Consider the following 11,900-nt stretch of genomic DNA (forward strand, 5'->3'; position numbering starts at 1 on the left):
TACAATAATAATTCATTTAATGGCAATTAAAATCTTAATATATCAAAGGATAATTCTAGTTTCGATTATTATTCCGAATAAGTAGTTTCAAATACGCTTTTATATACGATTGGGAGAGTAGAAGTTACTTTTGGTAAACTATGTATAGACATAGTTCTATGTCATTTACCTAAAAGTAACTTGTACCGTAAAGAGGAAAAATATAGAATTAAAAGCGTAATTTAGTTACGATAACGAAACCTTGGCATATTCAACGGTTAATCAGCTACCTGTTTGTTCTTCCGCGTTCATTTCTTTTCTTTTCGGTAAAACCATTACATACGCTCACTTACTTCTCTCGACACCCAGTCGATGCTCGATCGTAGCGCCATCGCCGAACAATTAATCAATTTTAAAAGAACATTTTGGAGAATTATTTACTAAATAATAACTTTAAACAATGCAATATTAATTTAAATAATACGGATATCATTCGATAAAGTAAAAGAAAATGATCATCAATCTTATATTTCATCATGGCGGTTAAGTCGATCGTTTTTGGACCACCGCAGATAATATGGCCCGTTAGAAGGCCAAAAACATTTCTTTTTATTTCCACTATAAAATCTTTTAATTGCTGCTATGGGTTGTTCACGCTGCGCTATATGAAGATAACGCACGGTCTTCTTTGTTTCTGATTGCGACACGGTGAAAAGAGCACGTACAGTGCAGATACCGAACGAGAAACACGAAAAAATGGAACGTGCTTTTTGCATCGATGGTTGCGTTGTTATTTAAAAAATTGCTCTGTTATGCCCTAAACAACTTTAGTTACCTGTCAAAGAGAAGAGAAACACACGATTCGTACGACGAATGAAAATAAAATTCGCTTTTGTTACGGTGAATGATAAATACTGCTGTTTAATTTGTGTATTAATGTCTTTTTTCACTTTGACTTTTTCCGTCTTGTTGGCACTAAAAAGGCCTTTTTTCCCCGTACCCGTCGTCTATGGAAAATAGGTGATGATAGGTGAGCCCAACATATCCGTGACAAAACGTTGGTGAAAAATTTCTGCAATTTCCCAGAATTCGATCCCGGGTTCCACGGAGCAATAGGCTCACACACTAACTGCCATGGCCATCCGACTGTCTTAGTGTCTTTACCAAAACGCTCGGGGTTGCCCATCCCCGAGATAGAAGGTGGTCGAACGTCATATCTCGCGAGGGGTCGGACATAATGAAGAATTTACTTGTTAACATTCAGTTTTATTTATTTATTTATTATAAAATCCATCTGCACTCTCAAAATCAAATCTTTTGCCTTTTTATAATAAGTAAAAATACAGAAATATTTTATACCAAAATCTCATAACAGATAGTGCCTCACACAATTTTATTTATTTATTACGATTAATAATATAAAAGTTATTTTTTAAAATAAAATCTCATGACAGCAGGAAAAGTTACGAAACCCGTTACTAAATTTTTTTATCACAGACTAGATAGGGTCTTGGTTACACTGGCCCGCCGAGTACATAAAACCACTAAACAATGATGTTTGGTCGCGGGCTGGCGTCTGACCAACGAGCTGTCCACCTGAAGTGACCTTCGCGTGTTCAACACCTAGATTGGAGCTAATTTCCCATAGAAAGTCTCCTCGGGAGGTACCTAATTGGCAGATTGCCCATATATTGTTGCATTTCCAATCAAACCGAATCATACTCACTGGAAACGTTCGACTTGTCATCAAGATTATCTATGTCTCTATGATAATTCGGCTATCTTCTCGGACGATAGCGCCAGTAGGGTTAATGATTTCTTCAGTTAGAAGCGTGTAGACTTGTTCTCTTCGAAGTTGATTGCCGGTTTTCAATCGTATTGTAGATCGCGTAAGAACTTTTTCAATTTATTATGCCTGTTTTAATATTTCATAATCTTCTGTAAGCGAAAGTAAATTTCAATGCCAAGCTCATCATCGCCAACTTCTATTTTGTTTTAGGCGAGCAGCAACCGATATTTACTCTGCAATCTCTAGCGACCAAACAAAGCGCTATATTTTCGTGCAATTTTTTGGACAGATGCGTCGATAATTATTCTTTACATTCCCGTAGATCCGGAATTTGTTAGTGTTATACTTTCGACAAGATAAAAATAAAAAGAAAAAAATGTATTGCAATCAAATCAACATTTCTAAACTATTCTTTAGAAATGTATTTATTTACTTTTTTCTTATATTCAGTCGACCCCCTATAACACTTTTGATAATTCCGTTTTATATGAATTCCATGTTGTACGAGTCACTTAGATTTTACAAATACGTGAGCCGTTCACAGCCTGGCACACGTATTTGTAAAATTTAAGTGACTCGTACAACATGAAATTCATATAAAACGGAATTATCAACAGTGTTACAGGGGGGTCGACTGTATATGTCCATTATCTTTAGTCTTATAATGTTATCTAAATTCCTGTCTAGTATGATTCCTAAAAGTTTTTTTGCACCTAAAACTAATATTCTCCTCCCTATTGATGTATACCGAATTTATACATCAAAAGATACGTGTGAGACAATTAGTATTCAGTTAGCTTTCCGGTCAACGAACGGTGCCGAACGATAAAGAATCAGCCTGATACAATTAAAGAACAAAAGAATGGGACACAATACAACGCGAAAACAGAAATGATTCGATTCTCATCTCGAGGAAATACAAAGAATTAAGAAAAGTCCATTTCAATGTAAATCCATCTCTGTAATCCAGAAAAACGCACTTTGGTAGACGTATCTCACAGCCGATTATAAAGAAATTATATTATATTAAGAAAAGTCCATCGAGAGATCCTGCGTGGTAATTTCGACTCAACTGATATGGAAGTTTTAAATATTTTCGACGAAATTTCGCCTTCTTAGGATGATTAAAATTACCAATCTATTTAAATACAGTAGATACGTCCCTATAACGCGGTAGATACTTTCCGCTTTATAAGAATTTTGCGTTGTAGGAATCATTAAATACATGAGCCAATCACAGCCCGACACGTGTGAAGTTTACGGACTACGGCTGTTTGAAAGGTTTTCTTCCATAAAATTAATCGATTCTAGACTAATTCGACTCAACATTTCCAAAACACGTATAATTTTTTGGGAATAATCCGTAAAAACTATGCTATAAACAATAACTTGTAGGATTACTTATCGAGTGTGCAACGTTTGACGTCGCCATTGCTTAAGCTTGTTTTCGTCGCGGAGCAGCGCACCAAACGGCGGCCGCGATTTCTGATAAATTATTTTTCTGCGAAAAATTCGTTGAACTTTGGAGACATCATTACTATAAATAATTTTTATGGCCGTTGAATAAGAAATGTTTTTTTCACAAGAAATGTATAAAATTACAGTGCTGTATTAGACTTACGGTACCTAATTTACATACTGTACAGACGATAGTAAACTCAACTTACTCCTCTAAACTCTCAGTAGCGTGTAAGTAGTTCGGCTGCTCGTCTACTATTGGTCCAGATTCGACCAATCCTGTCGCGACACGAGTCGGCGATGACGTTTTACCGCGTTTTACACGTTTCTTTTAGCGTCTTTATACGAATACTGTCGCAATTTTTTCGCCGCGTTATAGGAATCCGCGTTATAGGAATCCGCATTATAGGAACCCGCATTATAGGGGGGTCTACTGTAAATTCACAAAACTCGCACCCTTTTAGTGACCGTGTAGGCTAAACGGTACTATGTCGAATGTACTGTACCGTACATATTGTACTGTACAGTATATTCGATCTCACATCCGAATGTATATTTAACCACACATAACACATATTTATTTGCATAATGTATAGCAGGTGTGGCCAAACTTTTATCCCTTAGGTGCTACTTTTTTGGTAAAATATAGTCTGCGGGAGACTATGAATATGAGCAAACAATTTTAGGATTTTTATATGCGCATGCATTAACATTCATTTGCATTGTTCATCGGGATAAATACAAACAGTATGGGTACGTTGCACAGACAGTCTATTATTGTAAGAATAAATTATCGAATTAAGATTTTTAAACATTAATTTAAGTGAAAGCAAATTGTTCAACTTTAGCTACGCGGGCTACTTTCAAAACATTTGCGGTCGACCGGTCGACCGCGGTCTACGTGTTGGCCATCCCTGATGTATAGGATATATGAATATATATATGTAACCTGGATAAGAAACTTACAATAGGTGTTTTGATTTACGAAGTGGAAAAATAAATTGGTGTGTCGAAACTTGGTATTTATCGTGCAGTGCTGACATCTATTGCATTTTAAATTACTTTTGAACAAACGATAATAGGAAATTTCATTATAATTGCAAACACCCGCTTCCGGAGGAGGGATTGAAGCCGCGATTGGAGGAATTACTAGCAACGGATGCAAATGTTTTGCAGGAATTCGGTACAGTACTTGGCATCGTCGCTATGTGACTCTCTTTAGGCATCCGCGCAGTCGTCCATCTTTAGAAGATTCGCAAAACGCTTACAAAAATGTTTTACCTCGTATTATAGTGTAAAAATTTAAATAAAACAAATATATATATTAAAAGCAAAACACGAACTTTCGGTTATCTCTTTGTTCTGGTTGTAACGATTAGTTCAATGCATTTGTAGGATTTCGATTCACACGGTAATTTGGAGAAACGAATAGAGCGAACAGAACACGTCAAAGACGAAACTTTACTTTCTTCCTCTACTACAGTTATAATTATTAAAATTAAACGAGCAATTATTGTGACATGGTCGCAATGCCGGGCTGCAATTTTTAGTCACATTTTTAATTTATTTAATTTAAAATATACGCTTACCCAGTATATCATACCTTTCCTTTAACAATATTGTCACGCCAGTCATCTATTAGCCGCTTTCGGGGGGAAGTTTTGAATCGAAATAACCCGGCTTCCGGTTTGTATCGGACGTTCATGTATAGGCCTTAAGGTTTCCATATCTGTTCGTCTTTCATCTATCTAACTCCGTTCTCGAGAATAAGGAAAGACAGATGGACGGACCGACGGACAACAATGGGAATTTATAGGTCTACAATTTTTACTTTCCCAGCTATTATGACGATCCGACAAAAAACGAACTCTCTAGATTTTTACATTTTTGGACTAAGCACATCTCGAAACGTCGAGAAATGCAAAAATATTTGGGGGTAATTTCTGTATGTTTGGATGTTTGGATGTGTGTGGGGGGCACGACTTTGTTCATCCTGTTTGAACTTAATAACTTTTGTGCTTTTTGTCCAAAATTTCTGAAATTTTGCAGAGATGTTTGTTTATTAGAAGGATTGATGCTATTAAATTTTGGTGGTTAAAGGTCGAGGGAGTGGTAAGATAACACGGGTCGTACGTATCTCCAAAGCAGGGGTCACCAAACTACGGCCCGCAAGGTCAGTTCATCGGCCCACCGCCGCACTGCGCTATAAATGAAGTAAAATATAATTATTTATAAGGAAATACCAAAGTTTGTAGATAAACTTACTATGTAGATCTGATTTTTGAATCTGACAGTAATATAATTTTTAAAAAATCGGTGAAATAAAAAATTAGACGATTTTTTGCTACTTTGGATATCGGAGCGATTTTTGTGTAAGTACCTTCAATGGTACTTACACAAAATGAAGTTTCTAACAATAGCGATTACGAGCTTGCTGCAGCCATCGTGTTTTTGTATTGAACGGTTGTCTTCATTTTTTGCGTATTCACTGTATTGTATCGAACAAAATGGCTACGAGGTCTGCGCCCGTCATTCTCTGTTATCTGGCCCGCTGTGATAAAGTTTGGTGTCCCCTGCTCCGGAGGGTCGGACTTAATGACGATTTTACTCGTTATTAGCATTTACAATTTTTATTATAAAAGTCGTCCGTATTCTCAAAATGAAGTTTTTTGCCATTTTATAATAGTTAAAAATATAAAAAGTTTTAAAAATAAAATACGATAACACATGGCGCCACCAAAATGTTAAATGTTGCGGGAAAGTTGAGCAACTCGTTGCTGGTTTCTCTCAAATTGCAGTCCGATCACTCCCAGTGTTCTACGGTTTAATTTTATTAATTACTAGCAGACCCCACCACGCGTTGTTGTGGCTCAAAATGTATCTATTATAAATTTATAACACTTCCCCGTGGGGGGATTTTTCGAAAAATTTCTTCTTAGTGTACATTCTCTTGACGTACCCTATTAAAACGCGATCAAAAACGCAAAAAACCGCATCTAAAATAGTATAAATAGAAGCGGAGTTCTTTACGGTAAGCCTTAATCCTAACCGTCTCCCTTCAGTGGGGTTGAATTTCGACACGTATACTATATAAAAACACGCGCGTATTCGAATGCGGCGTTGTGTCAAAATTTGAAAGGAATCGGTAGGAACGAACGAACATCACATTTTTATTTATGTAAACAGATAGAAGATGATCATTTTCACAGAAAACCAAACTTAGGGCGTCGTACTCGTAGCGCCATCTGTTGGACATAAAAGCCTTAACCCTAGATGATATATTTAAATTTATACGAATGTTTAACGGAATAATATACAGCCTACGTCCACCCCGAAGTTACATTCTAAATATTGGTGAAAGAATTTTTGAAATCGGACGAGTAGTTTCGGAGATTACCCGCTGCATACAAACTTACTTACTTACAAACATGACCTCTTTATAATAATATTAGTATAGATAATGGTCGATTGCTTGCGTCCATTAGATTAGTCCGTAAAGTTTTCCGTATTTACTTTGCGTTTAAAACACCCGAGGAGAAGCCGGTTTCCCATAGATAGTCCTACCGAGAATCATTATTCATTAGCATATCACACGTGTGTCGCGTTGCCTTATTCCCCGAATCCAATCCAAACTAAACGAACGACCCCAGAAATTCTGTCGGTGCAGAGAATCCAGTTTTTAATTGTGACAGTCGTACAAACTAGACTTTATTCTTCGTGTCTACGCCAACGAACCATTGAAAGTCGAGTTTTTTCGTCAAGTCCAAGGAATAAAATAAATCGATAACATTTAAAACGGTGGCGTACCGTGAATGTCAGCCACCCGGGGCGGAGGAAAATTTCGGCCCTTCTTATTTAGGTATTTCAATTTAAAAGACCAAAATTCAGTTTTGTCACAGAACAAGCGATGAAAAATTCGGTGGTAGTGCAGCGACCGTTTAAGATAGTTCTATTGGATATTAGTGGTGTATATGAACGCGAATGAATCGTACGAGCATAAAAAAAACAGGTTTGGCAGGAATTTCTCGGATGAAAAAGCTACTAGTTCACCCGGCCAGCCGATTCCCGGACTGTCCGGACATAGCACTATCGTAGGCGCGATGCGAGTACAGATTAAGATGTTTCAAATTTTTACAAGATATTATTATTATTTATTGTGAAATTTTGCCGCCCCCACTACGGTACGCCGCTGATTTAAAATGCACCGTTTATCTGAAATGCGGTAGGTGGAAATCCTTTATCGCTACCAATTACCTGCAACGTTTTAAGTACGAAGGAGTAGGAAAATTCGTAGAGTTCGCTCGATCTTACACTTGTATATCCAACTCTAAAGAATGACGTGTCTTAACAATAGAACTTTTTACGACAAAGGATAAAGATAACATTCTTTATATGGAACTCTGCATCTTTTGTTACGAGGGATTTTCTTTAATCCTTCCAAGAGGTTGACTGAACCGATCAGATTACGAAGAAATTCAAAAAGCGATGCTAAATTTTTAACTATAATCGAATTTATATTTAGATTTAATCTATCGTGGCTGCATTTTCGTATTATAAATAAAATAACCGTTGGTGCTCCATTGTTAAAATATTGGATGGTTTGTATTTTATCTACGATTAAAATTCTGTAGAATTCGGATCTTAACCGTGATTCGGAGTGTATTGAAATTTTTAAAATCCTTTTGGAAACTGGTTTATTTCAACGAAACAAAAGAAATAACTGGATAAATAAGTAAAGGAAATAAATGACGTTATTGACTATTGGATAGGAATTGATGGGATAAGGCAACGCGACACGTGTATCTGCCGACGAGGTGCCTTCCGAGTGGACTTTCGGTGGAAAAATGGCCTACATTTTAGTGCTAGACGCGTGAAGAAAACCCAGAAAACTGCACGCCAGTTGATAAAACTCGAACCACCTAACAATTGGCAGCGTTCGGTGGTTTTATCCACTCGGACTCTGACGAATGCGTAATTCTGACAGCGAGGGCTATCGCGACCGATGGCTATCGCGTGGAGTTTTCCAGTTTTCTTCGCGTGTCTAAAACCTAAATAGGGAGCATTTTCTCATAGAAGGTCCTACGAGGAGACTTCCAATGTGTCGCATCTTTGCGCGCGAAGCTTTTCGATGACACAAATGCGTTTACCCAGGGGAGGATCTAGGTTTTTCGAGGCTTATCGAAGTCCAATGGGGCCCCGTTTTTTGTTAGATTAAAAATCTTTAAACTGGGGTTTAAAATTAATTTTTAATAACATCAAAATCAGAGTTGAAATACTGTATATTTATTTATGAAATGGTGTTGAATGACAAACTTTATATCTAAATATGTAAAATTACTTGTCCCGACTGACTGACTGAATGACTGATTCATCATGGCCCAGAGCGAACCGCTGAACCTAAAGAGGTGAAATTTGGCACGCAGTTGGGGCACGTCACGTAAACGCGCACTAAGAAGGGATTTTTCGAAATTCCTAGGCAGAGGGGTGAGGGAGAGAATTAAGGTTTAACCGGAAAAACGGCTTCTGCTGTACTATTTTAGACGCGATTTTTCGTTTTCAACTACGTTTAATTTTGATCGAGTACTTAGATGAATTAAATCGATAACATTTCGGACATTGTTATAATATTTTTATCTATTTCGATTTTTAACCAAATGTTCGAACCATTTTAAATTGGAATTTGCTATTGCGTATCGGTTCGATTATAGAACGATTGTAAACGTTCCAGAAAATTGATCAAAATAGTACGTTTGATTCTCGGGCAATTCTCGTCATTTTCAGCGGTAGGTGTTATATAACAATTACTATGATTGTTGAAATACTGAATATAAACGGGATTTGCTTGCAAAATCCTCGCGGGCGAAGCCGCGGGTAACAGCTAGTCTTATATAAAAAAACATAAGAAGTAAAGAAATATTAACAAAACCGTGTAAAGAAACAAAATTTTGAATAAAATAAAATAAATTAAAATAAATATACCATGGCGGCATTTACCCATAGCTGAGTGCCGGGTGTAGCATTCTGTTAATTCTAAATTAAAATTGAATTTTTCTACAGTTTTTACTGGCGGAGTCTTTTATAACGAGCGATCTGGTAATATCGCCTTCTATTGATAATACGCGTAAGTCTGCCAATCTCTCATTATTCGTAGTGTTTGGTCTTTTATATAGCTCATCTCGGATAAAGATCTTTCTCCGGGATGAGCATTGTTAATGAAAAAGTATTAAAAATTTATGATAATAATTCAATTTTTGTGGGCCCTCGACACTCGGGGGCCCGTGACTTCAGCCATATTAGTCCCTACGTAGACCCCGTGTTTACCAATTGAATGGCAAAAGCACTCGCTGTTAAGAAAGTATAATATTTATATTTCCATCAATAGCGAGAGTTAATTTATTTAATATTTTAATTTGAAGTATTCAGAAAGTAGGATAGGCTTCGCTTACGCTAACAATTTTCGTTTTCCAGTCGAGTAAATATTGTACAGAATATTTGGCAAAAAACAGAAAGAAAGGGTAACGTCGATACAAATGAAATTCTCCCATTACACAAATTTCTTCCGACAATTATATATTAGCCATGGCCTTTAAATTACTTAAAGGTCGGAAGAAATTTGTGTAATGGGAGAATTTCATTTGTCGGTTCTTCATCAAAATATCGACTACAAATTGTTTACATTTGGATTTACGACCGAAATTAACCCGAGTTTCGAAAGCTATTTGAATTAATTTTAAGTCTTTCGTAAATAGAGGCGATTAACGTTCGTTTCAATCTATTTTCTGCATCTGTTTACATAAATAATTAAAGAATAAAAGATTGTAATAATTCGCGCTCCGCTTCATTAACAATATACGTTGGTGCGGACAAGTTCCATTCCAAGGTCATTATATGGTGGAGTGGAAGGGCCTGTTATATGTTTTTGCTTAGGACACAACGAGTCGTCCTGCCTCGCGTATATGTACAGTACAGTACAATTTTATACGCGTACTCTGTAGTTATAAATTTTCACAAAGTTCGATTTTATAATTATTATAAAAAATATTTAAGAGATAATCACGAGTCTTTCTACCTTTCTATTAAAATAATTACTTAGAGAAATACCACCCGCAACCTACTTCTCTGGGGATGGTGCGGAAATGGTCTGTCTTTCGACACACACCGTTCTCTTTCGGGGCGGAAAGAGGCTTAAGAAAAACTCGGATATTTTTGCAATTTGTTTTCTGACGTTATAAAAATAAAGGAAAAAGCTGTAAATTGTCATAATTTCTTTTATTGTGTTTCGTTAAATTCTTCGTTAAAATTACGATCACATTATACGTTTTTTTTTCTTTGTTAGTATTCTTTGTGGCGGATCCAAATTTATTTTATTTTTTGTAAAAAACGCAAAAAATGTGTTTAAAAAGGAGGTATTAAATTCTCGTTAACACTCGTGCTCCTTTTATCGATCGATAGCTATTTATTTATATCTTAGTGATTATAACTTGTCGTACCGTACGTGATTTCTTGTTTGATAATAAACGAGAAAAACTTTAGGATTTCTGATTCTTTGTTAAATGTAGAAAGACGTTAATGATATCCTTGTTAACAAAGTCTTTGTTCGTCAATTTCGATACGGATTTATTGGATTTTCATCCATAAAGAACTGTTTAAAGTAGTAGTTTCCAGAGCTTACGACGGAAAATATGCGTTCCGGACACCTACTCTTAATTACGATCACTCCGAAGATAACGAATTGAACATAAATATGCCAAGCTTAACCGAAGAACTGGAAAAAACCAATGAATTTTCCTGGTGTGTATCTAGCAACAACGTCGAAATTACCAATGGAACAGCCGGATCCCTTTATCCGATTATTAAGGCACGGGGCACGGTGTATATAAAAAACTTGTTCGAACGTCGTCGCTCCGCCTCCCGCCATATATTTGTGCAGCGTGCGGGTGAATACGGTTTGGCCGGCAGACATTTATCGCCTATAGAAGATGGTAAAACACGCATTTTACCTCCCCGGCTCCGTTATATACAACGGAGGAAAACTACGGAAGCCATTTTTGACACGAAACCTCGAAACGTGGAAAAATACAAAAAAATTTCCAGGGTTTTTTCTGTATGTACGCGTGCGTTACGTAGAGCGGGAGCAGTTTCGTTTACCCAATTAGAAGCTTAATGGTTCCCACGGCGTTTGTCAAAAATTTTGAAAATTTGCGGGGTGCTTTGTATAATAAAGGAATGGATGCTATGAAATTTTGGTAGATAAAGGTCGAGGGAATCGTGGATCATATCTCAAGTAGGGTTATTAACATTTACCATTTTTTATAAAATTCATCTCTACCATCAAAATTAAGCCTTTTGCCATTTTATAATAACTAAAACTATCGACAATTTTTAATAACGAATCTCATAAACAACAACGGCGCCACACTAATTTAATTACGTTTAATAATATAAAATTTATCGGGCCGCAATTTGAAAAATTTGTAACCTGTAAATTCCTCCCGCCTTTCTTAATCTCGAGAACAGAGTTAGACAGACGAAAGACGAGACTGGATATGGAAACCTATTAACTGTACTGTACGTACACTGACCGTGTCACCTTATTTCAATTCAAAGAATTTCTCCCGAAAGGTATTAGATAGATGACGGCACGGCTCTATTGCTGACGGAAAAGTGTCATGTA

At 36.6% G+C, this 11,900-nt stretch overlaps 1 protein-coding gene across 2 annotated transcripts in view; it reads right to left on the bottom strand.

Moving 5' to 3' along the window:
• Positions 1 to 614, bottom strand: part of LOC111632221 (INO80 complex subunit B-like) — a 78,130-nt gene extending 77,516 nt beyond the window's left edge. Inside the window, exon 1 of one of the 2 annotated variants that reach the window (XM_023376599.1) lies at positions 270 to 427. In XM_023376599.1, coding sequence (XP_023232367.1) covers positions 270 to 315 — 46 coding nt within the window. In that variant the 5' untranslated portion in view covers positions 316 to 427. Of the gene's footprint in view, positions 1 to 269 lie in introns of both variants that reach the window. The other variant, XM_023376600.1, reaches the window with a different exon arrangement.
• Positions 615 to 11,900: the final 11,286 nt, after the last annotated feature.

The sequence above is a fragment of the Centruroides sculpturatus genome, unplaced genomic scaffold (genome assembly GCF_000671375.1).
Source record: "Centruroides sculpturatus isolate CEXI.00-Female unplaced genomic scaffold, Cexi_2.0 scaffold407, whole genome shotgun sequence".
NCBI classification, from domain to species: domain Eukaryota; kingdom Metazoa; phylum Arthropoda; class Arachnida; order Scorpiones; family Buthidae; genus Centruroides; species Centruroides sculpturatus.